The sequence below is a fragment of the Eschrichtius robustus genome, chromosome 3 (genome assembly GCF_028021215.1).
Source record: "Eschrichtius robustus isolate mEscRob2 chromosome 3, mEscRob2.pri, whole genome shotgun sequence".
NCBI lineage: Eukaryota > Metazoa > Chordata > Mammalia > Artiodactyla > Eschrichtiidae > Eschrichtius > Eschrichtius robustus.
In genome coordinates, this window is record NC_090826.1 from 16,773,943 (window position 1) to 16,801,528 (window position 27,586).

General features: G+C 46.8%; 1 protein-coding gene and 1 pseudogene across 1 annotated transcript in view; one reads left to right on the plus strand and one right to left on the minus strand.

Annotated features, from left to right (window-relative positions):
- ECE1 (endothelin converting enzyme 1) overlaps positions 1-2,701 on the minus strand; it is a 118,405-nt gene extending 115,704 nt beyond the window's left edge. Inside the window, exon 1 of the mRNA XM_068539099.1 lies at positions 2,595-2,701. Coding sequence (XP_068395200.1) covers positions 2,595-2,597 — 3 coding nt within the window. The 5' untranslated portion in view covers positions 2,598-2,701. The remainder of the gene's footprint in view (positions 1-2,594) is intronic.
- A 63-nt stretch (positions 2,702-2,764) lies between these two features.
- LOC137760520 (small ribosomal subunit protein uS3m pseudogene) lies at positions 2,765-14,836 on the plus strand (annotated as a pseudogene).
- The last annotated feature ends 12,750 nt before the right edge of the window (positions 14,837-27,586 follow it).

A 27,586-nucleotide genomic window follows, 5' to 3' on the forward strand; every position in this document is an offset into this window, starting at 1 on the left:
CCAGGGGCCAGGGGAAACTTGGCAAGGATGGAGGGAACGCTGAATTGTTTAAAACCCATGGAGCAGGAGATCCAAGGAATAAACACTCTAGCGGCCCTGAATCACCCCCACCTCAGGAATGAGCACAGGGACTAGTGCTTAGGGGAAACCAAAATGATGGGGGCCAAGGAGGCCTGACATCAGCCTCCTCTGCACCCACATGCAGTGGACCAACAATCCACAGTGGAGCTCCGGCTCCTCGGTCTGCCTAAGCCTCCAGCCATCCAGCCCCATCAACATCCCATGCCCGCTCTCTCTCCTCTCTCCTGCCTCTCTGATGCCCAGGTGTCAGGCAAGCCCCATTCAGGCCTCTCCCGTACTCCCACACCTCTGGTCCTCTGCTCACACAGGTTCCCCTACCTGGGATGTTCTTTCCAACTCAGATGCCACCTGCTCGGTGAAGCTTTCTCTCACCTCTCCATACAGAAGGGAGCCCTCGCCTGGCAGGATCTCTCTACCTCTCCTAAAGATATGCCACCTAGCCTGAGGATTGCATGGACATTTATGAACTGGTGGAAGCTCTCCTGACACAGTGTTTATGACTGTTTTTCCCTCCCTAGACAGGGCTTGGCATATAGTAAGTGTTCAATAAATCTTTGTTAAAAGATGAGCCAATGACCCATTCTCTAAGTATCACTCTTCCCTTCTTCTCCCCACAACATGATAAATTTTAATCCTTCTTCCAGACTTAGCAAATAGGTTAGATGTCAGGCAGAACTTCCCACCTTGAGCTTAAGGTTGTACAAGAAAGGAAAGTTAGCTGTATTCGAGCAAAGCACTCTCACTGGGTTATCTCACTGAATCTGTACACCATCCCTGTGAGATAAGACCCATCATCTCGTTTCACAGACGAGGAAACTGATACTGGGAGGTGATGACGTAATTTGTCCCTCTGGGGAAGTAGAGGAACCAGAATTCAAACCCAAATCTGTTTGATGCCAAAGCCAGGGGTCTCTCTGACAGGCTGGGAGGCTTCTTAGGTTGTAAAGCTCTGAAAAGTGTCACCAATGCAAGGTGACCTCTCTTTCTTTACTGATTTTTAAGGAGAAAACAGTTCTCTTTCTGAGTAACTTAGGTCAGGGTGGGCTTGGAGGCAAAGTGGATGGTATGACCTCAAAGACACCCTTTTTATTTCCCGTATACTGAGACCTTAAATCAAATGCCGGTCCGCGGGGAGTGAGCGCCCTACCACTGAAACTGTTCAAGCAGAGCAATCCAGGGGCAGGTTCCTGATCCACGAGGTGGGCTGGATCCAAGATGGTCTCTAAGCACCTTTGGGCGTGGAGTCAAGCCATACCTGCATTACTACTGACTCCGGAGAGGCAGGTGGTGCAGGGGAGGCGGACACTCGTGGAGCGAGAAAAGAGGGGACTGGCTTGGAGGGAAGAGGAAAGGGATGTTGTAAGGGCACTCCAGCCCTGGGCAGAGCAGGGGCTGGACCTGGGGAGCCCCTGGGGGGACTCGTCAGTCTACAGGGGATCCCATCCTGCCCCCACCCGGGCCCCCACAGGCTTGGCAGCATTGCCATGGAGAAGTGGAGGTGGCTGCATCCCCGGGACTGGCAGCCACCATCACTGGCACGTGCCCTCCTCAGGCCCTACGTGGTGACTTGTATCCACTCCGCAGGGTACAGAACTGGACTAGAGAGAGAATCAGAGGGGCCTGTCCTTGGGGGAAAGAAGCCACAGAGAAGTAGGTGGCCTTGGCCCCCAAGATGGAGAGGTGATCACTGGGCCCCAGAGAGATATTGAAAGGTCTTAGCTTTCCTTCCAGAGACAACCCTCCTCTCTAACACAACCTCAACAGCTCTGGCCCAGCCAAATGGGTTTCTCTCCTGAGGCTTCAGAAACCCCCCTGAAATCCCCATGCCCAGCTCCCTTCTCCCCGGTGCCACTGCCCATCCAAGTCAGTGCTTGGTCTCAGCAAGCCCCTCCTCTGAAGACCCATTACTGGGAGATGCTGGGGAGACCAGATCGCTGGGCCTAGGGTCCCCAAGTGGCCCCTGGACTCTGATAGCCGTCAACCTGGCTGCCCAGCCTCCACTCTCAACCCCCTAGGGGAATACTGAATCCACAGTCCCAGGGCGCCCGACCTAGCCTTACGAATGCGCTCGGCGCTGCCACCCACGATGCCCCAAGCCGAGACCTGGAACCACCTCAGAGGCCCGGGACACTCAGGTCCTACCGAATCCAGCCTCTTCAGATTGCCCCCGACCCCCTTACAGAACCAGCCGAGGGTCTCCAAGCCCAGCCGGGTCCAGGGATTTCCGGACGCCCCAGCCCAGAACCGCACCAAGGGACCCCGAACCGAATCGGCCACCCCAAGCCCTCCAAACCCGGCCGGGTCCAGCCGCCCAGAACCAAGCTCGGCGCGGCCGCCCCGATGGGACAGAGCGCGGCGCCGCCAGGCGAGCCAAGCCCTGCCCGCGCGCCCCTCGACTCCACGCCCTCCCAGGGCTGCTGCCTGAGCCCAGCCCCCGCGAGCCGGGCGGGCCCCGAGTCCCACTCCGGCGCCGCCGCGGGGGACCGTCGAGGCGGGCCGGGCGCAACACTCACCATAGCTCGCGCGCTTCGCTCCTGCCCCGCGCTGCCCCCCGGGCCCCACTCTCTGGTCCCGGCCGCGCTCCTCCGACGCCGCGGCTGCCTGCCGCGGCGGCGCGCTGGGGCCCCGAGCCTGAGCGCGGCACCAGCGCGGAGTCCCAGGAGGCGGGCCCGCCGAGGGGCCAATGGCGGGGAGGGGGGCCCGGGCAGCGCAGCCAATCACGCCCGGGGACCGCCTCCCCCGCCAGCGCCCGCACCTTAACCCTCTGCGCGCTGGGACTGGGGCCGGGGCCGGGGCCGGGGCCGGGGCCGGGGCGGCGTGCGGACCCCCGAGGGCAGAAACTGGCTGGGTCTCCGGCTTCAGGGTGCGGGGTCCAGACCTCGCCGAGACCGGCTCGGGGCTGGCGGAGCCCGGGGAGCGGCTCAGCTGTGTCAGGTGCGCGGCGCCGGGAGCCTCGGCGACCTTTGTCTACTGCCTGGCGCCAGCAAGGAGTGTGACCCAGCGCGCTGCAGCTGCGTGTGTGTGTTTATGTGGGCTGTGTGTGTGTGTGTGTGTGTGTGTGTGTGTGTGTGTGTGTAAGAGGGGAGGAGGAGACAGAAAAAGCGGAGTGGGGGATGGATCCCGCGTGCCTGTGTGTTTATGTGTGACGGAAAGGCAGAGACTATTTTGGGAGTTTGTCACTGCCTGCTTCCGTGTGTGTGTGTGTGTGTGTGTGTGTGTGTGTGTGTATGTGTGTAAGAGTGAGAGAGGGTTGAGAGGAGAAGGTAGAAGGGAAGCAGAGAGAAGGATGGTTGTTTCTCCATGCCTCTACGTTTGTATGTCAGAGGAGAAACTGTCTCTACATGTGGTTGTGCAACTGCCTGAGTGAAAGAGGTGTGTGTCTGTGTATTTGTATGAATGTGTGATCTGTACTTTTGGGGCCTGTTTTGCATGCACGTTGGTGTGGTAGAAAGAGACTTTGTGTCCCTGCTGTAAACAAGTAGAGCCCAAACCCCTCTGGTTTTGCGGTGTAGCATGTGCACATGAGAGGGGCAAGGCTGTTATTTGGTACAACTGTGTGTGTAGCCCAGTTTGCAAAAAAAAGAGAGAGAGAAAGATTGTGGGTGAGGTGAAAGTGTGTGTTTTGTTTATGTGACTTTGTGATTATCTCTATGTTGTGTTGAGAGAGAGAAACTAATATGCAGGAACCATGATAAGTGGATGTTTAGGAGAGACAAAGACATTCCAGAGGAGATGGTGTTTGGGCTTTGAAGGATGTATAGGAGTTCATGAGGCCAGAAGGAAAGACCTGGGGAATCTTGCCTACCAGTCGCAGGTGACAGAGGTGGATTCTGGAAGACAGGGCATCTACTGCCAGGAGGGGGAGTAAGAGCAGCTGGCAGCCACCCCTGGTCAGGAGCTGGCCCACAGTGACTGAGCATGCAGAGGAGGGGTCTGGGCACACAGTGCAAGGTTACAAAGGGACCATCTGCTCCTGGGCAGTGTGTGTGGCCACCTGGAGGGCAGGGAGGGAGCTGTGGAAATAACTCTCCCTGTTTCCATTCAACAGCCCTCTGAATTCTCCAGTGTGGAGGGAAGGAGACAGGGAGGAGGCCACTTGTCAGCATTCACAAAGTTTGTTGAGTGCCACAGACTAGAAAGGAGGGGTGGGCCCTGCCCAAAAGGTGACCAGAACTTCTCTGGACCTGGATGCCCAGACCCTCTTTCCATCCTGGAGGACTGGTAACTTATACCATCAGCTGCCCAGGCCTGGGCTGGTTTCAGATTCCTGACCATTCCTGGTTTCAGATTCGTGACCATTCCTGATGCCTGGAGGGACATTCTGAAATCCAGGGAGACACGAAAATGGAACCAGTTATCCTGGCTTTCCACTTGCCAGCAGTGTGATTCTGGGGGATTCCCTTCTCCTCTCTGAGCTTCAGTTTTCTCCTCTGTAAAACAGGATTTGTAATTCCTGCATACCCCCCAGTACTGTTGGGAAGATTTAATGAGTTAATGTACACATGGGCCCTCTGTAAGCTATGAACCACTGGAAAATGTTAAGCGTTGCTCCATTTATATGAAGTTCAAAGCACTTCAATGCTGTCAGAAGTCTGGCCAGTGTTGCCTTTGGGGAGGGAATGACTGGAAAGGGGGCAACAGGGGGACTTCCGGCTGCTGGTAAGGTGGTTTGGAGATGGAAGGACTGGAGACAGGGCTGTGCTCAGTTTGTGAAGACGCCTTAGGATCTGTGCATTTTTTTTCTGTATATGTTATACTACAACAACATGTTCCAAAAAAAAGAAAAGAAAGGTCAGGCATCCTGACCACATTTTATTCACTCACACGATGGGCATTCTGGAATGCTCTATCAATGAGGCAGGAACTGGTCTGAGTATTGGGGATACAACAGTGAACATGGTGTGATCCTGACCCTATGAAGAAAAGAGGAGAAAGGGCGTGGCTTTCTCACCTCTGAAGGGGGCACATTGGCAGGGGAGGGGCTTGCCCAGAGCCACTCCCTGGCTGGCAGCAGAACCAGGACTAGAATGAAGGACTCCTAGTGCTATGGCTGAGTCTATTCCATTCCACCAGGCTGCCTAGGAGAGACAGGCCCTGGTCTTATGCTGCTCAGGGGAGAACAGTGAGAAAGTTTGCTGCTAACTCTGACCCTAACCCCCAGCTCCCTGAGGATCCTCAGAACTCACCTCCACCAAACAGCCTTCTAGGAACAATTCTATTCTATAGATGCTATGATTCCCACCCCAGCCCCATGTTACAGGTGAGGAAAATTAATGTTCAGAGAGGGAAAGTGACTTCCCCAAGGTGGCACAGCCAGTCTAAGAGGATTTGGTCCTTTGCTGGCATCATGCTGCTTCTGTTGACATTTGTGGGCTTGCTGGGCTCTCTGACAGAAACCTGGGTGGTTGTGTGGCAGGAAACATGTTTCCCTTGTCAGGTTCCTATAGACTGGATGGTGAGGGTGCTTCCTCCAAATACTCAGGTTTCTGGGCACAGCAGTCAGAGCATCAGGGCTCAAACTGGCAGAAGAACTCCCTTAAACTGAAAGTACAGGGGTAGAGCTAGCTTTAGTCATGGCTGCATTGAGGAGCTCAGATGATGTCAGGATTGGTGGTGTCATTCTCTTGGTCTCTCAAGACTGTTTCCCTCTCTGCTGGCCTCGTTTTCTGGCAGGCTCTCTCCTCATGATCACAGGGTGGCTGCCAGCAGCACCAGCCAGGCATCCTAGTCTCTCAGCAGCTGCAACAGAAACAGGGACTCTTTCCTCAACAGTTCCAACAACATTCCTCAAACCAAGTCTCATTGGCTCTTATTGAGACATATATCCATTCCTCGGCCAGTCACTGTGGCCAAGGGTTCTGACTGTCCAGGCCATGGAGAGTGAGAGCCTCAGAGGCACCTGGCATTTGAGTCTAGGTGTGATTTCTAGCCATCCCAGCCTCAGGACTCACCAAGGTCCAAGAAGAATCCTCCCGAATTTGTGGAGAGGCTTACATTTCATAGGCCTTCAATAAATGGCAACAGTTATTATTGGTATTCTTCTTCCTCTGCTTTGCCTCTGTCATCATCTTGTACAGAATAGACATTCAGTAATGTCTAGCATACAGTAGGTACCCAAAGAATCCTTAGTGGTTGACTGAGTTTTTGGGGGAGTGGGGGGTTGCTAATGCCATGTACCAAGTCAGATAGAGTCTGGAAAAATTGGACAGCCCACAGGCCTGCAGACAGGATGAGACTCATTATGAGAATTATTTAATTTTTTATTTTGTCTTGTCTTCCATAACTGAACTTAAGCTATAGTCTAGAGCTCCTGGGGGCATCACCAGACTCTCCAGGAACAGACTCCCCCATCACACACATCCACCCACCAGCCTAGGAGGATATAGTCAGGAAAGCATCAGAAAGAGCCTGTTAGGAGGCTGGTCCGGGAGGAGCAGGCAGAGCTTGTCAGACCCAATCTGACTATTTCTTGACTGATACAACCCTGCAGAGAGTTTGCCTGGGGTGGGGCTGGGGACCGACATGTCCCAGCCTGACCCTTTTCTCCTTGGGCCACCAGCTACTCTGATTCAATTGGGCAGTTTGAGTTTCCATGAGGGATTGGAGGTCCATTAGGTCTTGACTAACAATAGCTGCTATTTATCAAGTGTGTGCTGGGTCCCATAGTTGGCACTTTGCATGATTTAAATACAGGACCAGTGGAATATATTTTGGATACTCACATTATCCCTGCTTTTGCTTTACTCTTTCTGCTGTTTTCCCCCTTTTCCCTGATTTCAAGTGAAATTAATATGTGCTCACTGTAAAATAATGTAAACAATATGGAAATGAATACAATAGGGAAAAAGTCCCCCATAATCCTACTCCTCAAATATCAACCACTGTTAACTCCTTGATGAGATTCTGCATTTAGCTGTATTAACAGATGTATGTCCGTTTTGTGAGAGGAAGAACATTACATTATTCACCTGTTCATAGCCTCCTTTCCTCCCTGCCTTTGAGGAAGAAAACTCTGTAGTTCAGGTAGCTTCAGCCTGGTTTTATTCTGTGGATCTGAGTAAAAGGAGGAGGGAAGGGAAGGAAACAAGCTAAGAGAGAAAGGGCAGAGGTTGCTGGGTGGGAAAAGATGGGAGAGGCTGGAGCAGGGGGCAAGGAGGTAAGAATAGTGCAGCCTGAGCTTTGAGAGAGCATTTGAGGGACTCAGGATACAGATTTGGAGGCTGTCTGCAGAGGGTGGGAGGGAAGACGAGAAAAAGAAACAGAAAGAGGAAAAGGAATGTTAAGAAGTTTTTTTGAGATTATGAATAAAATCACCTTTAACATTTTCAAAAGAATTGAATAAATATTTAAATTGCCTTTTGGACTTCCCTGGTGGCGCAGTGGTTAAGAATCCGCCTGCCAATGCAGGGGACACAGGTTCGAGCCCTGGGCTGGGAAGACCCCACATGCCACGGAGCAACTAAGCCCGTGCGCCACAACTACTGAGCCCGTGCGCCACAACTACTGAGCCCGTGCACCACAACTACTGAGCCTGTGTGCCACAACTACTGAGCCCGTGTGCCACAACTACTGAAGCCTGCTCGCCTAGAGCCCGTGCTCCGCAACAAGAGAAGCCACCGCAATGAGAAGCCCGCGCACCACAATGAAAAGTAGCCCCCGCTTGCCGCAACTAGAGAAAGCCTGCGCGCAGCATCAAAGACCCAACGCAGCCAAAAATAAATTAAAAAAAAAAGAAAAAAAGCCCTTTAAATTGCCTTTCAATTTTTTGTTGCTGGGGCGGGGGGAGGAACTGGTGTTTCTTTCTAATTCAATAGTGATTTGAGACTGGCCTCAAAGTGGCTCAGCTTTACCCAGGTTACTTTTTTATAAACAAAAAAATGAGATTACATAATATTAATAATTGCTAAAATGTATTGACTATTTACTATATGCCAGGCATTGTGCTAAATATTCTTCTATATTACTTTATTTAATTCTATAATACCCCAATGGGGGCAGGTACTACTATTATCTCATTTTACAAATGAGGAAGCTGAGGCTCAGAGAGGTGAAACAACTTGCCCAAGGTCACACAGCCAGCAAGTAGGGGAGCTGGGATGAGATAATTTTTCCATTATTTTAATCGTCTGGTATGTAGTTGCTTAGTTTTTGTTGTTGTTGTTATTTGTGTGTTTATTTGTTAAGAAGCTTCAAACCCCTTTCTGCTTGTGATCGGGCAGGAATATACATAAATAAAAGTTAGGCAGGCACTGTCCTTGACCCCACGATTCCCTGCGGTCAGTATTACCCCAGTTTTCTACGTTAAGAACCTGAAGCTGAGTGGGACATGATCACTAATCTAGAGTAAGGCAGCTTTTAAGTTGTGTCATGGGATTTGAACTCAACTGCGTTTTCTCTGAAGGACCATACAGGAGCCGGAGCTGGGGTGGGGATCTGGGCTACATCTCGGTCACCCAGGCACAGAGTCACAGACCCTGAGGGCTGGACCTGAAAGAGATGTGAAAAGTCATCTATTCTAGTCCCTCTTTCCATTTATAAATCTCCTCTGCTGCTTCCCCCACAGAGGTCACATGGCCCAAGTCTGAACACCTCTGCTGATGGGAAACCCACTACTTTTGCGGAGCCCAGAGCCAGGGAAAGTAGGCCAGGCTGGAGTAGTGAAGCAGATGAAATGCCTGATAATTAGCTGGGACAAGCACGGAGACTGCCAGCAGGGACAGGAGTACAGAGAGAATGGAAAACCACTCCCTCCAAGTAACAGGAGGAGGGAGGGGAAAGAAACAAGCTAGGAGAGAAAGGGCAGAGATTGCTGGGTGGGAAAAGATGGGAGAGGCTAGAGCAGGGACCGAGGAGGTAAGAACAGTGCAGCCTGAGCTTTGAAAGAGCATTTGAGGGACATAGGCTCAAAGGCCTTCCCTGCCAATAGCAGCTCTTCTATATTCAGCCCCTCTCAGTGGGGGGAGTAAGGATGTGTTTTTTCAAGGGACCAAGTCACCCCAGAACCAGACTACTCTAACCCAGTGTATTTCCCCTTTTGCTTTGGCTGCTAGGAAGCTCTTAGGTAAGTTATATATTGAACCTCAGTTACTAATTTGGTACAGAAGCCTGATAGATTTCTCTCTATCTCTTTCTAGTGGCTTTCAATCTCTCTTTTAAATCCATGTTTTATAATGTTTGCTTTACCACCGAGCAGCAGCTCCACTGAATTTTTGTAAATGGAGGAGATTTTGATCATAAACAAAAACATTCTGTAATGTGAATTTGTTGGTTGACAACTGGAGAGAGTCAGGTCCTAGAGAAATGGGATAGGGCATAGGACTGGACAGGGCCAAGATGGGGGAAGCTGGATCAGGCAGGAGGGAGAGGACATCAAGACCATCTTAGCAAATATGATTGGTCACTTGAGGAATAGGTGCTTGGTGCTGGAGATATTCCACATGGCGGGGAGGTCAGGGGCACTAGAGAGGGAGTAGCTGAGTGTGAAGGATGGAGTCACACACCCAGAGAGAAGGGAAGAGGGCTCAGGCAGTGGGAGCGACCTGTGCAAAGACCCGGAAGTGGGAAGGGTGCAGGAGGGCAGGAAGAAGACTCCAGTGGCTGGAGTGCTTAGAGCAGTGAGGACAGTGGGTGAACTGGGGCTGGGAGTGGTAGAGCCAGGCCAGGCCTTGCCACTCAGGGAGGTGTCTTGTATCCTAAGGGCTGAATATTTGTGTTCTCAGGAGCTTTCCCAGGGAGCTGCTGTTTCCCACTCCTGGGTGTCTTTGACTTTGGGCTGGGGGTGCAGGTGAAGGTAGGAGAAAAGCATCGAGCCAGGTGCCCTTGAAGCAGACAAGCTGCTCAGCCCCACTGACTCAGGGGGCAACTCCCCAGGGGCTGCCCAGCCAGTCAGAACCAAGGATGGTGGACTAAGGCCCCCCAAAAGACCCTGTATGACTAGGGCTGGGGACCATGGGATGAGCTTCCACTCTGGAGTCAGACTCCTTGAGTGGATTCTGACCTCAGCTGAGGGACCTTGGCCAAGGTTCCGTACTTCTCTGAAGCTCATCTCTAAAATGCGAGTGATGTTACCTATCCTGAAGGGGTGTTTTGAAGATTAGGTGAGTAGACAAAAGCAAAAGACTTAACATAAAGTAGTTATTTCAATGAACATTCACTTCCCCAAACCCAGGGTACTAGGAAAGAGGCCTTTGATGGAGACACCCCCATACCCTACACCCCTGCCCCATCTCAAGTCTGATTAGGGCTCCCACGTCTGTGCTCCCACAGCCTATGTTACTGCTAACATAGCCCCTCCACTCTGTCTAGCCCAGCCTGTTTCCTGTGTTCCCTCTGTCGGTCTCCCCTGTCTGATCCCAGCTCTGTGGCCCCAGAAACAGGCACCAGCCTATAGCTGGTGCTCAATAAGTGTCTATCGAACTGTACTGAAGGTCTCTTCTAGGGGATGCCACCTGATTAACGAGCACCTCCTCTCTGCATACACTATTTGGTTTAGACTTCACATAACCCCTGTTTTCACAGATGAAGTTCCTGAGGGTCAGAGAGGTGAAGTGACTTGCCCCAGGTCACACAGTGTGTAGGTAAGTGACAACTTGGAATTGAACCCACCTCTATCTGATTACAAAGCTCCTGTTCTTTACTGAGGCTTTATATGTCCTCACTGTAGTTCTTTCACACATAGGGGAGAATTCAAAGACTCCAGCTCAGCTGCAAATGGCTGGAGGACCTTGGGGATGGGGCCAGTCACTCAGAATCTCTGGGCATCCGTCACCTCATCTCTAAAATGAAGGGGTTTAAAAAACGAAAGAAAATGAAGGGGTTGGATCAGTGATTCTCAACCCTGGCAGCCTATTTATTTGAATTATCTGGAGAGCTTTTAAAATGTACTGGCACCTGGGCCCCACCTCAGGTCAATTAAACCTGATCCCTGAGGGTGGATCCTAAAGTTCATCAAACTCCCCAGTGATCTGATTGCACGGTCAGGGCTGAGAACACCCAACTAGCCCCTCAGTGAGGCCTGTTGCAAGAAGCCATTCCATCTGGCATGGCGGAGAAACCAGGGCTTCAGAACCAAGCGGGCATGGGTTCTAACCCCAGATCTGCTCTTTCCCATACCCCAACGTCCTCATCCTGCAAAGGAGGAGAGCAAGGCTCAGTGAAGTCCAAGATCACACAGCTCAGAAGTGCCATTGTGTCAGTTTGAATCCAGGTCTGCCCTCAGGGGCATTAGGTCTGGATATGGAGAGGAGGTTCAGGCAGGCAGGTCCACTTGGAGCCTATAGCTCCCCTGGCCCTCTGGACTGCCTGAGCCTGGGCGGAGTCTGTCAAGGGGGACCCTGCAGTCATCCCTGCCCCGTGACTCACAGTTTGGGAAGCAGGTGCTGGGGCAGCGTGAGGTCACAGATACCTTGGCTGTCTCCTTGCCTAGCATGTGCCCAGGCACCTCCACTACCCACTGTGCCCCAAGCCCTGGGCAGCGGCAGGCCAGTGTGGACATGCTGGGCAGCTTGTGTGTGACTGGGGCAGTCGCATCGGCTGCAGGAACAAACTGGCAGGAAGACTGATGCCAACTTCAGGCACAAGCAGACCTTGTTTTAAACACCTGCCCCATCACTCATGTGCCATGTGGTTAGCAGGTCGGGGCACCTCTTTGAAGCACTACAAAATATGCATAAAAAGTATAGCTCATGGGCTTCCAACCCTGCCTTTGACCATGCCATTCTCTCTCCTGGAGTGCCCTTCCCATCTCTCCTCCTTGTAGGTCTCCATCCAAATGACACCTCTTCAGATAGGCCTTCCCTGGCCACCTCTCCAAGGAGCTTCCCCTTTTTATTCTCTGTCACTGCACCCACTGTATTTCCTTCCTTCTATTTGACAGACTTTATTATTCTATACTTAGGTGCTTGATTGCTGTCTCCCTAATTAGGTGATAAAACCCATAAATGTAGGGCCTGTGTCTTTTTTGTTTCGTCATGTCTCTTTACAAGACATGCCACAAAACTCACCCATTTTAAGTGTATAATTCCATGATTTTTAGTAAATTCGCAGAATTGCATGACCATCACCACAATCCAGTTTTAGAACTTTCATCAGCCCCAAAAGATCCCTCAGACCTGTTTCCCGTTAATCCCTGCTTTTACCCTCATCGCCAGGCAATCACTGATCTGCTTTCTGTCTCTCCAGTTTTGCCTTTTCTGGGAATGTCACATAAATGGAATCAGTATAATATGAGACCTTCTGTGTCTGGCTTCTTTCACTGAGCATGAAGTCTGAGCTTCATCCGTATTGCGAGTATTGGAAGTTTGTTTCTTTTTATTGCTGAGTAGTATTCCCTAACATGGTTGTGCTACAATTTGTTAACCCATTCGCCTTTTCAATTTTGGATTGCTTCCAGTTTTCTCTATAGAATAATGCTGATATGAACATTTGCCTACACATCTTTGTGTGGACACACATTTTCATTTTGCTGGAGTAAATACCTGGATACCTATGGATGGAATTGCTGGGTTTTATGGTCAGTGTATGTTCAACTTCCTCAGAGACTGTCAAACTCTTTTCCAAAGTGGCCATATCATTTTACATTCCCACCAGCAGTGTATGAGGTGGCAACATGTCTTTTATCTACCAAAATGTCCCCAGGATTTAGCCTGAATGCCTGACACATAGTAAGCAGTCAGTTAAATAAGTGAGTAAACAAATGCTGGCTGAACTGGCGTGTGGTTAGACCCCTACTAGGCGTCTAACATTGTGCTAATCACCCGGTGGCTGTCCTCCTCTGGGGTTGACATTAAGCCACTTTATACCCAGGCTACATTGGTGGAACCCCGACCCCAACCCCCAGAAGGACCCTTACTGAATGATGTCTTTCTTTTTTTTTTTTTTAAATCTTTATTTATTTTTGGCTGCGTTGGGTCTTCGTTGCTGCACGCGGGCTTTCTCTAGTTGCAGGGAGCCGGGTCTACTCTTCGTTGCAGTGCGCGGCCTTCTCATTGCAGTGGCTTCTCTTGTTGTGGAGCACAGGCTCTAGGCGCGCGGGCTTCAGTAGTTGTGGCGCACGGGCTTAGTTGCTCTGCAGCATGTGGGATCTTCCCGGACCAGGGCTCGAACCCGTGTCCCCTGCATTGGCAGGCGGATTCTTAACCACTGCACCACCAGGAAAGCCCCTGAATGATGTCTTAATAGTGTGTCCTTGACTCTCTGACGTATGATGGAGGAATTAAATCCACATGGAGCGGAGCCTCTCTGCGTTGTCTCTAAAAGACTGCTAAAGAGATTGTTCAAAACATAGGTCTCTATAGCAGCACTTATGTGAAAAATCCTTCTTGTACTTTAACACCAGGGTAAAGGGTCTTTCACAGCTGAAACAGCCTTCATTCTTTAATCATGAGTTGGAGATAATACATCATGTTTCCCTTTTTGCCTTGCATGAGAGGATGCTCAGGGCAACATTTAATTGACTGTGAACTCCTGGAGGACAGGGACCAGGGCCTGTTTGCCTCTGGTTCCCTGGGGCCTGGCACAGCTCCTATTCCGGAGAGCTTTCTCAACAAATGTCAGTTGGGTGGAATGGAATGGAAATGCAGTAACTTCACTAACTTAGAACATTTTAATCAAATATTTTCCAGAACTCCATGTATTTTTTAAACAGTCTGCACGTGTAGTTTACTATAGATGTTGTATATGTTACTTGGAGGTGTATAAATTATGAAAGAATAACATTGAAGAAAATAGAATTCCTGATACTAAAATATTTATATCTGGAGCAAAGATAAATCACACACCAAAATAGCTGTGGAGGAAATGAGAAAGTGATGAATGTTATACAAGAGTTATTAAGGGCTTTGAAAGTCCACAGGCCAGATTTTGGCTGAGGGAAGAGGAGAAGCGGCAGGAGAGGTGAAGGTGTAAGGACAATATTTCCAGAGGCAAAAGCTTTAAGGGTGTGAGTGGGCCACATTTAGGGGAAATAGGCCCTTGTACCCTTGTAGGAGGTGGGAGCTGATGGAAGGAGCAGTTGGTTAAAGAATTCTCAGGGAAGTTGGTCTTGAAAATACATATCCCTTTTGACCCAGAAGTTCTACCTTTATGCATTCCTCCTACAGAAATAATTAAAGATATGCACAAAAATATAGCTGCAAAGATACTCCCTCACAGAGTAGATTTTAATAGAAACTAATTATGCCTATCTTGATTATGTTGAGAAATTTTTGGCAGAATTTCTATAGCTGTTAAAAATATATTAGGACTTGCCAAGTTGGCGGCGCCCGTCTGCTGTCGGGAGCTCCGGCCACTGGTGCTGTCCTGGAGCCGGGAGCTGCCGTGCGTCTGGCGCGCCCTGCACACCTCTGCGGTCTGCGCCAAGAACCGGGCGGCTCGAGTCCGAGTGGGCAAGGGGGACAAGCCAGTGACGTACGAATAGGCGCACGCGCCGCACCACATCGCCCATCGCAAGGGCTGGCTGTCGCTGCACACAGGTAACCTGGCTGGGGAGGACCATGCTGCAGAGAGAACAGTGGAAGATGTTTTCTTTCGTAAATTTATGCTGGGCACCTTCCCAGGCTGCCTGGCCGACCAGCTTGTTCTAAAGCGCCGGGCTAACCAGGTGGAGATCTGTGCCCTGGTCCTGAGGCAGCTACCTGCACATAAGTTCTACATCCTTGTGGGCTACAGTGAGACTCTGCTGTCCCACTTTTACAAGTGTCCCGTGCATCTGCACCTCCAAACTGTGCCCTTGAAGGTTGTGTATAAGTATATCTAGGACAACCAGCCTGTTTGCATCAAACTGTAGCCTGCAAAGGACAGAAACTTGTGGAAAAGGACTGAAGTAGAAACAGGGGAAATACATCCCCTCAGACTACTGAGGCTTTGTCTTCAAAGTTGGCTGTTGAATAAATAGACTCTCCATGTTGTCTTGCTTCTTGGTCTGTCTAGAGAACTAGAATAGGGTTTCTTTGAGGGTGCTCCAAGGTTCCCAGGAAGGCTGCCAGTTCCTGAGGTTTAGGTAACAGCTATGGTTCAGTGAGTGTCTTGTGCCAATCACTGTGTCAGGAACTTTACCTGAAGTTCTTTGTTTTCCCTTAAAATGGAAAGATCCATTTTTGGAGATTATAAAACAATGTTAATTTTTTCAAAATTAAAACAATATGGACATGTATTAAATCAGCTGTGAAGCTTACTTGTAATTCTACCCCAGAGAAAGCTACTGTGAACAGTTTGTTGTATTTCAGATGTACTTTTATTCCCCCAGAAATAATGTAGCACATCGTCATCTATTAAACAAGCTTAACTGCACCTAGTCTGTGCCAGACACTCTTCCGAGTAGCTTGGAACCCATCAATGACCAAAACATTGCATTCCAAGATCCTTGCCTTCATAATACTTGTATCCCAGTGGAGGTGGAGGGGGACGGGGAGGGTTAGGCCGCACTGAAGACTCCAAGCAGGTGAGGAATATAGATATGCAGGTAAATGGAGGAAGAACATTTCAGAAAGTGGCATCTGCAAAAGCCACACATGGTGCTGGGAAATGGGACAGGGATTGCTCACCTTCAACTTCACTCTGATACTGATGACCTTCACCTTGACCATGATCCTGGTACCCTTAACTTGACCCTGAACTTTAACATACCCACTCTAATCCTAACCCCTGATGTCCATGATCCCACCCACAACTTGACCTTTACCCTCAGTCTCACTCTTACCTGAGGGTGCCAACCAGGCCCCACCCTGCCCCCATCCTGTCTCCGATGCTGACTGACTGACTCACCATGACCCTGACCCTGTGTCCCTCACATTTATGTAACCCTGACTCTCAGTCAGAAACTTGACTGAAGACTTCATCCTAACACTGTCTCGACCCCTACGGTGACCCTAACTCATCCTAACTGGTAACACTGATGCTCGCTTTGACAGATTATGCTCCTCATCCAAACTCTTATGACCTTGACTGTGAACCTGAAAGTCATTTAAATCTGACCTTAATCCTGACCCTCACTCATCACTAAACCAGACTATGACCTTGACCTTGAAACTCAGCCATCACCCAGACCCTGTCCCTCACACAGATCTGACTCTACTCTTGATCCTGACCTTGACCCTGACCTTGACCCTATTCTAAGACTCAACAATCCTGAAGTTGTCATTCAGGCCCTGAGACTCACCCTGATACCCTGACGACAAACCTCAACCTGAACCTGACTTTGATCCTCACCCTGACCCTTCTGACTTTCACTCTCACACTGACCCTCAAACTCAGTCTGATCCTGGACCTGGCTTTTCATCTGAATTTGACCCTAACCCTGTTCCACGTTTTCATCATAATACTGACTGACCAGAAGGTGTTCTGACCCTCACCCTTACACTGACTGTGACCTTGACTGAACCTCAGCTGGACTCGATTATGTCCCTGACCCTCATGACCCAGATCCACCCACGTACTGAATCTTATTCAAATACTCAACCTGACACTGGCCCAATTCTGTACCTGACTGTGACCCTTAGGCTCACCCTTGCCTTGATATTGACTCATCCAGACCTTGACCCTGATCCTTTTTTTTTTAATCGAGATACATTGGACAGGTAAAGTTATATAAATTCAAGGTGTACAACATGTTAATTTAAGGACATTGTTATATTTTAATGTGATTGTAGCAATAATTAGCACCTCTATCTCATTACAAAATTATCCTTTCTTTTTAGTAGTTGGAAAAATTGTTATAGTCTCTTAGCAAGTTTGATGATTATAATATTTTTGTCCCTATTGTACAGTACTAAGCATTATATCTCTAGGGCTTATTTACTACTTGTAAATGTGTACTCTTAACATCTGTCCCCCCACCCCCTCATCCCCTGCTAATCACTATTTTATTCTGTTTTTAAAATTTTAGCTTTGTTAAATTGTACATGTAAGTGATGTCATACTCTGTCTTTCTATGTGTGCAAGTCCATCCATGTTGTCGTAAATGGCAGAATGTCCTCCTTCCCTGAAGCTGAATAATATTCCATTGTGCGTGTGTGTGTGTGTGTGTGTGTGTGAGAGAGAGAGAGAGAGAGAGAGAGACATTATCCATCTGATGAGTACTTATATTGTTTCCATGTCTTGGCTATTGTGAATAATGCTGCAATAAAAATAGAAGTGCAGATGTCTCTTTGAAAAAAAAAATTTTATATATATATATATATATATATATATATATATATATATTAGGACTTCCCTGGTGGTGCAGTGGTTAAGAATCCGCCTGCCAGTGCAGGGGACACAGGTTTGAGCCCTGGTCCGGGAAGATCCCACATGCCGTGGAGCAACTAAGCCCGTGCGCCACAACTACTAAGCCTGTGCTCTAGAGCCTGCGAGCCACAACTACTGAGCCCACATGCCACAACTATTGAAGCCTTCCAGCCTAGAGCCCGTGCTCCACAACAAGAGAAGCCACCACAATGAGAAGCCCGTGCACCGCAATGAAGAGTAGCCCCTGCTCACTGCAACTAGAGAAAGGTCGCGCATAGCAACGAAGACCCAAAGCAGCCAAAAATAAATAAGTAAATTTATAAAAACCAAAACAAACAAACAAACAAAATATATTGATGTGGGATAGGTATTGAAATGGAAAAATGTTCATGAATTGTGAGTGAATTAAGAAAAAGGAAGGTTATGATATTGCATGTGCCCTACAACTCAGCAATTCTGTCTTGGGTATTGATCCCAGAGAAATTCATGTTCCCAACACAAGAAGACTGTACGTACTAAGGTGTTCTGTAGCACAGTCTGCACAATCAATTATCAGTGGAATTGGTAAAGAAACTGTGGTCCATTCATTCCATGGAATTGTGAATGGCAGTGTGAATGAACAAACTAGGTGACATGAATCAACACGAACGCACCTGTAGGACATAACGTCAGACCCAAAGGCAGATTGCAGAAGGATATATGCACAACAATGCAATTCATTTGAAGTTTAACAATATCCAGAGCATGGATGGGAAAGCTAAACCCCAAATTTGTAAGAGAGATTGACTCTGGTAGGGGGATGCAGGGGAGGGATTGCCAAGGAGCACTAGGTCAGGGGTAGAGGGTGTTTCAGCCACATCTGTCAGGTTTTATTTTTTTTTTTAAGGAGCTGAAGCAAATATGCTATAAGTGTTAAGATTTCTCAAAACTCGGTTATGAGAAGTACATGTTATAGTACTCTCTCCGTTTTTATTTACTTATGATACTTCATTTGAAAAATCACACTCATTATATTTTGTTAATATAAATATATGCATGTGGAAAACTGAAGTTTAAAGAGTATATATAGCAAATAATCAGTTAATCATGATTATTTCTCTGTGATGAGATCACTGACTATTTTTATTTTTTTATTTTCCTATACCTGTATTTTCTGATTTTCCTATAGCTAACATGTATAACCGCACAATGTTTTAAAACCTTTAAAAAATAAAATAGTCTGAAAACTGTAAGGGGGTCATTTTGAGCAGAGACAACAGTAGGGTCAAAGGCTGGTTGTGGAGAAGCTCCTATACTTGGTATCGGGTAGGGGAGTGATGAGGAGAAAACCTCTGGAAAGGAGAACTAGCCGTACAATGTGCAGCACTTGGTCCCAGGCCGAGGTGCTGCGACTTGACCTTGAAGGCCAAGGGGCCTCAATCTGGGGTCTCTGACCTCTGAGGAGCCTCAGGCATGTTCCCCGTAATCTGGCTTCACTAGGGTTTTCATAACTTAGGGCTTTCATTTCACTGATAATCTAAAAACAACGAGTATAAGCATAATTCTGACTCCTCTGAATGACCCAGGTCTCATAACCCAGAGCAGCCAACCCCATTTTCATGCCCATGTTGGTCTGTGCTTGGGGTCAGGTTGGCGCCAACTGCCCCACTTTAATTGTCTTGGGCTGATGAGGAAAGAAAGAAGCAGGTCTCGGCTTGGCTGGTTTATCTTCCAGCACCGTGAGCTCAGCCCTTGGGCCTGGGAGAATTCCAAGGGCCCCGACAATGTTTCACATCTGAAAAAAGAATGTTAATGACTCTGAAGTAACAAACAACAACAACTAAAATAACAGACACACCTGCAAACATTGTTCCTTGAAATAATTTCAACTGCAGAATTATAAAAATAAATCCCTTCTAATAGCAAAAAGAAAAAGTATAGTTGATGTGAAGTGTGGGTACATTTTCATATGTTTGACAAGGGGTGAGGTGGAGCCTCCAAAGGTAAGAATTCTGGGGGCTTATGAAGGTCCTTGTAACAGTCCTGGGCTTAAAACACAGAGGAACGGACATGCCCACAGCAAGGGAGCCAAATGATGAGGCTATGCGCTCACCCTTTGAGAGGGTTCCCCTCACCCACATGAGAAAAGAAGTGAGCAAATCGATTCAGCCCACACAGTCGTGTAGGAGCTCCAAAGTAAAAACAAACAAACAAACAAAGACAAAACAAACCACCACACTGGCACAGCCAATAAAATTGCAAGGCTCAAAATTGCAAGGGGGTGATTTTGATTCTGCAGAACAACATCATCCAGCACATTAAGTGAATAACATTCGTCTGAGTGTTATCAGGTTTGTAGTTGTGTTTGTATTTAATTTATAACTCGGTTTTATGGTTGTATAGGAGCCCTTGAAGTTTGTACCTAGCTTTATATCTTAAGGAACAGTATGATAAAAGCATTTTAAATCAACAGTATCTGGCATGGGAGGATCTTCTTCCTTTTGGAGAGCCTGTCTATACATTACTCAAGTTGGGAAACACGGCTAGGGGCACAGCGACCTACTGAAGGGCTCCGAGTCGGGGATGAGCTGGTGGGAGCACGGTGCCAGGGAGATGAATTGGGCAGCGTGTTCTGGATGACCAGAAGCAGTTAGAGTAGGGTTGGCATGAGGCTTGAACTCCTAAGGGCAAAAATAAGGGTCTTCTTTTGAGCCCTCACAGTGCCAAGCGTAGGACCCAGGATGCCACAGGAGCTTGATGAAGACTGGCCACCAGCCTGCAATTTTCTGGTGGGGGAGAGTCCTGGCTCTCCGGGCTGAAGGCAGAAGATGTACCTCTTCTGGTCCCGGTGGTCCACTGGATCGAATCAGTACACTGAGGCCTCACTGCATGTTTGCCAAATGCGAGGGGCCAGAAGGAACATGCTTCTCCTCTCTTCATCCTTCACATGCAATCCTCCAGTAAATTGTTTAGTTCTACCTCTGAAGCATATCCAGACCCAGGCCTAACCCTCCCAGCCTCCGCCATCCTTCACCTGGACTGTGCGAATGGTGCCCTCATCAGTCTCCCTGCTCTTCCCTTGTCTCCCGAGAGCCACTTCCCCACACACAGAAAGAGGGAGATTCTGAGAATGTAGATACTCTGCTCTCAAAACTTTAGTGGCTTCTCACCAAGCTCAGAATTAAATTCAGGCTCTTCATGGTAGCCTTCAAAGGCATGAGTGATCTTCCTCCACCACCCCAGTCACCGCCTCTCCCCACTTTTGCTCACTTAGCTCCCACCACACTGTTCTCCTGCTGTCCCTACAAGACACCACACTCATCAGGTTTCAGGGCCTTTGCCCTTGCTGTTCCCTGTACTTGGGACCTTGTCCTCCAGGGCTGAGCAGGATGGCTCCTTCTTACCTGTTACGTCTCATCACATATGTCACCTTCCCAGCAGCGCCGTTTCCCCTGATCCCCTGGATGAGGCAGCTCCGCCACCACTGCCCTTGCCCTGCCACCCATACTCTGCTTCAAGTCATTGTCGCACTTCCTGAACTTGTCTGGTTAATGTATTCATTACTCCTTGAATATCTAAATCTATAGTAGGTCTTGGGCCCCCATGAGGGCAGGGCCATCTCTGTCCTGTTCACTGCTCATCTCTAGCACCTAGAACGGGCTTGGCACATAGTTCGGTGCTCCGTAAAAGCATATTGAGTAAATGAGATAACATTTCATACCCACGAGAATGGCTAGAATCAAAAGGGCGAGGATGCAGAGAAATTAGAATTTCTATACATTGCTGGTAGGAATGGAAAATGGTGCAGCTGTTTTGTGTTGCCATATGATTGCCTGCAATTCCAATCCGAGGTATATACGCAAGCGAATGAAAACACATGACTACACAAAAACTTGTTCATGAATATTCATAGCAGCACTATTCATAATTGCCAAAAATTGGAAACAACCCAAATGTCTACCAGCTGACAAATACATAAATAAAATGTAGTATATCATTACAATGCAATATTATGCAGCAACAAAAAGAATAAAGTAATGATACATGTAACAACATGGACAAACCTCAAAAACATATACTAAGTAAAAAAGGCAGACACAAAAGGCCACATATTGTATGATTTCATTTACATGAAATGTCCAGAATAGACAAATACACAGAGACAGAAAGTAGATTCATGGTTTCCAGGGGCTAGAGGGAAGGGGAAATAGGGAATGACTGCTAATGAGTATGGGGTCTTTTGTAGGATGATGAAATGTTCTGGAATTAGGTAGTGGTGACGGTTGCACAACTTTGTGAATATACTAAGAACCACTGAATTGTAGTCTTTAAAAGGATGAAGTTTATGGTATGTGAATTATATCTCAATTTAAAAAACTGGAATGCTAATGTTCATAGCAGTGTTATTCATGATAGCCTGAAAGTAGAAAAAAACCCAAATGTCCATCAACTGATTAACGGATAAAGTGTGGTCTATCCATACAATGGAATATTATTCAGCCATAAAAAGGAAGTAAGTACTGATACAGGCTACAACATGGTTGAACATTGACGACATTACACTAAGTGAAAGAAGCCAGTTGCAAAAGGCTGCATATTCTATGATTCCATTTATAGGAGACATCCAGAATAGGTAAATCTATAGAGACAGAAAGTAGATTAGTGGTTGCCTAGGGCAGGGAGGGAGAGGAACAGGGGATGGAAAGCTGGGAAGTGATTGCTGATGGGTACAAGGCTTCTTTGGGGGATGAAAATGTCCTGAAATTGGATTATGGTAACAGTTGCACAGCTCTGTAAATATACTAGAAATCATTGTCTTGTCCACTTTAAGGGGGTGAACTTTTATGGGATAGAAATTATCTCAATAAACCTATTTTAAAAGTTTATTAAATAAATGAATGAATGAGGAGACATAAAAGTAGGAGGGAGGGCTTCCCTGGTGGCACAGTGGTTGAGAATCTGCCTGCCAATGCAGGGGACATGGGTTCGAGCCCTGGTCTGGGAAGATCCCACATGCCGTGGAGCAACTAGGCCCGTGAGCCACAATTACTGAGCCTGCGCGTCTGGAGCCTGTGCTCCGCAACAAGAGAGGCCGCGACAGTGAGAGGCCCGCACAACGCGATGGGGAGTGGTCCCCGCTTGCCACAACTAGAGAAAGCCCTCGCACAGAAATGAAGACCCAACACAGCTAAAAATAATAAATAAATTAAAAAAAAAAAAGTAGGAGGGAGACAAGGGAGGAAAAACAATTGAGAAACTTTTCTCTAGATCTGGGCAGAGCCAATACCCTAAGACACCGGAGCTGGGGAGTCTGGCAGCCTTTTAGTTCCCTTCTGTCCCTTAGATATCTGCTTCTCTCCCCTTCTCTCCCCATCCCAAGCTGCGCTGGTGGAGGAACCATCTGAGATGGAACACAACTGCCCCCTGGTGGTAGTCTGAAGTGGGAGTGTGGTGGTGGGGACAGACCTGGGTAAGAGGCCAGCTTTTTTTTTTTTAATATAAGTTTCAGGTGTACAATATTATCATTTGACATCTGTATACACTACAAAGTGATCACCACCACAAGTCTAGTCACCATCCATCACCATACAGCTGATCCCCCTTCACTCATTTTGTCCACCTCCCAATACCCTTCTTTGCTAACTACTTCTCTGATCTCTGTATCTGTGAGTTTGTCTTTGTTTGTTTGTTGTTGCTGTTGTTGCCTGGATTCCATACATGAGTGAGATCATATGGTATTTGTCTTCCCCCATCTGACTTATTTCACTTGGCGTAATACTTTCAGGTTCCATCCATGTTGCTGCAAATGGCAGGATTTCACTCTTTTTTATGGCTGAGTAGTATTTCATTTTATATATACCACATCTTCTTTACCTATTTATCCATCTATGGACACTTAAGTTGTTTCCATATCTTGGCTATTGTAAATAATGCTGCAATGAACATAGGGGTGCATATGTCTTTTTGAATTAGTGTTTTCCTGTTCTTGGGATAAATACCCAGAAGTGGAATAGCTGGGCCATATGGTAGTTCTATTCTTTTTTTGAGGAATCTCCATACCTTTCTCCATAGTGGCTGCACCAATTTACACTCTTGCCAACAGTGTGTGAGGGTTTCTAGCCTCTCCGACATTTGTTATTTCTTGTCATGTCAATAATAACTATTCTATTACGTGTGAGGTGATATCTCATTGTGGTTTTGATTTGCTTTTCCCTAGTAGTTAGTGATGTTGAACAACTTTTCATGTGCTTGTTGGCCATCTCTATGTCTTTTTTGGAAAAAACTGTCTATTTCAGATCCTCATTTCTTAATCAGGTTGTTTGTTTTTCTATTGTTAAGTCATGTGAGTTCTGTATATATTTTGGATGTTTATCCCTTATTGGCTATGTAATTTGCAAATATCTTCTCCCATTCAGTAGGTTGCCTTTTTGATTTGATGATGGTTTCCTTTGCTGTGCAGAAGCTTTTTAGTTTGATGTAGTCCCATTTGCTTACTTTTTCTTTTGTTTCCCTTGCGTTTGGAGTCAGATCCACTAAAACATCACTAAGACCAATGTGAGTGAGGTTACTGCCTATGTTTTCTTCTAGGAATTTTATGGTTTCAGGTCTTACATTCAGGTCTTTAATCCATTTTGAGTTAGTTTTTGTGTATGGTGTAAAATAACAGTCCCGTTTCATTCTTTTGCATGTGGCTGTCCAGTTTTACCAACACCATTTATTGAAGAGACTATCCTTTCTCTATTGTATATTCTTTGCTCTTTTGTTGTAACTTAGTTGTCCATATATGTTTGAGTTTATTTCTGGACTCTCAATTCTGTTTCGTTCATCTGTGTGTCTGTTTCTGTGCCAGTACCATACTGTTTTGATTACTATAGCTTTGTAGTATAGTTTGAAGTCAGAGATTGTGATACCTCCAGCTTTGTTCTTCTTTCTCAAGATTGTTTTTGCTATTCAGGGTCTTTTGTGGTTCCTAGAAATTTTAGAATTATTTGTCTAGTTCATGAAATGTTCCATTGGAATTTTGATACAGATTGCATTGAATCTGTGAATTGCTTTGTGTAGTATGGACATTTTAAACAATATTAATTTTTCCAATGCATGAGAATGGACTATCTTTCCATTTTTTTGTGTGTGTCTTCTTCAAATTATTTCATCAGTATCTAACAGTTTTCAGTTTACAAGTCTTTCACCTCCTTGCTTAAATCTATTCCCAGGTATTTTATTCTTTTTCATGCAACTGTAAATGGGATCATTTTCTTAATTTCTCTTTCTAATATTTCATTATTAGTGTATAGAAATGTCATGTATTTCTGTATATTGATTTTGTATTCTGCAACTTTACTGAATTCATTTACTAGCTCTAAATATTTTTTGGTGGTCATTAGGGTTTTCTGTACATAGGGTCCTGTCATCTGCAGATTGTGAGTTTTATTTCTTCCTTTCCAATTTGGATGCCTTTTATTTCTTTTTCTTGCCTAATTGCTGTGGCTAGGACTTCCAATACTATGTTGAATGCAAGTGGCAAGAGTGGATATCCTTGTCTTGTTCCTGATCTTAGAGGGAAAGTCTCAGCTTTTCACCACTGAGTATGATGTTAACTATGGGTTTGTTACATGTGCCTTTTATTATGATGAGGTACATTCCTCTATAGTCACTTTGTTGAGAGTTTTATCATAAATGGATGTTGAATATTGTCAAATGCTCTTTCTGTATCTATTGAGATGATCATAATTTTTATCCTTCATTTTGTGAATGTGATGTATCAAATTGATTGATTTGTGGATGCTGAACCATCATTGCACCCCTAGAATAAGTCCCACTTGATCATAGTGTATGATCCTTTTAATGTATTGCTGAATTCAGTTTGCTAATATTTTGTTGGGGATTTTTGCATCTATATTCAACAAGGATATTGGCCTGTAGTTTTCTTTTTTTGTAGTATCTTTGTCTGGTTTGGGTATCAGGATAATGCTGACCTCATAAAATGTGTTTGGAAGAATTCCCCTCTCTTCTACTTTGGAAGAGTTTGAAAAGGATTGGTATTAATTTTTCTTTGAGTGTTTGGTAGAATTCACCAGTGAAGCTATATGGTCCGGGGTTTTGTTATTGTTGCTGTTGGGAGATTTTTGATTACTGTTTCAATCCCCTTACTAGTAATCAGTCTATTCAGATTTTCTCTTTCTTCATGATTCAGTCTTGAAAGATTGTATGTTTCTAGGAAAATATCTGTTTCTTCCAGTTTGTCCAATTTATTGGTGTATAATTGTTCATAGTAGTCTCTTATGATTCTTTATATTTCTGAGTTATCAGCTGTACCTTCTCTTCTTTCATTTCTTATCTTATTTATTTGAGTCCTCTCTCTTTTTTCTTGGTTAGTCTGGCTAAAGGTTTGTTGACTTTGTTTATTTTCAAAGAACCAGCTCTGTTCATTGATCTTTTCTAAATTTTTTTTAGTTGCTATTTCATTTATTTCCACTCTGACCTTTATTATTTCTGGTAAGGGGCCAGCTTTGGCAAGCTAAGGAGGCCCTGGGGAAGGGCTGGGAGCAGAAGAATTTCCAGATGCCCAGAGACAGGGGGCGTGCCAGGGATGATGCCTAAAGCACTTGGCTGGGTTTCTAAGCCTGATATCACAACTCATAATTATTAGTGGGCTTTTCTCTGTGGTGCTTTCCTGCCTCCTTCCACAGTGATGTGAGTGCCAGGAGAGCAGGGATGTGTCTTCTGGTTCACTCCACTTCCCCAGCTCCCAGCACAGTGCCCAGCACTTAGTAGGTACTCAGTAAAAATGTGTGGACTGTAGTTTGTTGTAGGAGAAAGAACAGAGAGAGAACAGACTGGGTGTGAGTACAGCGTCCACTCTCTTAACCCGGTGACTTTCGGTAAGTCACATGACCTCAGTGGGCCTGAATTTGCACAGTTACCTGTGACATGAGGAGACCATCCCTTTCCTCTCAGGGTTATGGTGAGTTTAAATGATGGGCAGCCTAAGATGGAAGGGAGCACTGCATCCAGGGTCTACAGGGTGAGGTCCCTGAGCTCCACTGACTTGCTGTATGACATCAGGTAAGTCCCTTTACATTTCAGGCCTGTATTGTCTCCCCTTTAAAACAGGAAGAATGATACTCTTACCCCTTGTCCTTCAACGTCTTTAATGAACATGTACTTAGAACCTTAAATGTGTCAGGCACTGAGCTAGTGCCGGATTCACGGTGAACAAACAGCCATGTCTCTACTCTCTCAGGGAACTTACGTTCCAGTAAGTGAAGCCAACAATAGCCAATTATCAGACACCTAAACATATCATTGCAATGGAGGCTGAGGGTTATGAAGAAGCCCAAGCAGCTAGAAAGAAGGTGGAGGGGGACTCTACCCTAGATCAGGTCAGAGAAACCCCTGGAGAAGGGCGCTCAAGTTGAGAGCCAAGGGAAGGTGAGGCTTGGTCAGAAGAATGTTCCAGAGATGTGTGAAGGCATTCAGGTGGGAAGGAGCTTCTCCTGTCATTAGGAGTCACTGGAGGCCAGGGCTGTTGCAGCCCAGAGAGAGGTAAGGCAAGAAGAGGTGGGCAAAGTCCAGACCACATGGGGCTGGTAGGTCACCTTCAAGACTTGGATTTCATCCTAAGTACAACAGGAAGTTATCAGAACATCCCGAGTCAGGTTGTCTTGATCTAACTTAGGTTTTGAAAGACCACTCTGGTTACCATGGGTAAAATGGCTTGTTTGGGGGTGAGATGCAGAAGTCCAGCAAGTGATGAAGACAGCTTAGACCAAGATGATGGTGGTGGGGATGGAGAGAACTGGACCAGTGTGAGATGGGATCTGTAGACAGAGTCCCCAGGGCTTCAGAAGGATGGATATTGGGGGTGAGGGAGAGGGTGCTGAGGGCTCCCTGCTTCTGTCCAAGCAGCTAGGTGAGCGGAGGTGCCATTTACTGTGGCGAAGCAGGTTTGAGAGGGGAGAATGAGTTTGGCTCTGTTAATTTTCACATGTGTGTCAATTTTGAGATGTCTGTAAAACAACTGAGGGTCACAAGGAAGCAGCTGGAGAGCAAGGTCAGAGCTCAGCAAAAGAGATCCATCCAGGCTGGAATCTCATTTGACATTTCAGAAAATCCTATTTGTTTTTTTTTTTTTAATTGCAAAAAGAATACATGCCGGGCTTCCCTGGTGGCTCAGTGGTTAGGAATCCACCTGCCAATGCAGGGGACACGGGTTCGAGCCCTGGTCCGGGAAGATCCCACATGCCGCAGAGCAACAAAGCCCGTGCGCCACAACTACTGAGCCCACGTGCCACAACTACTG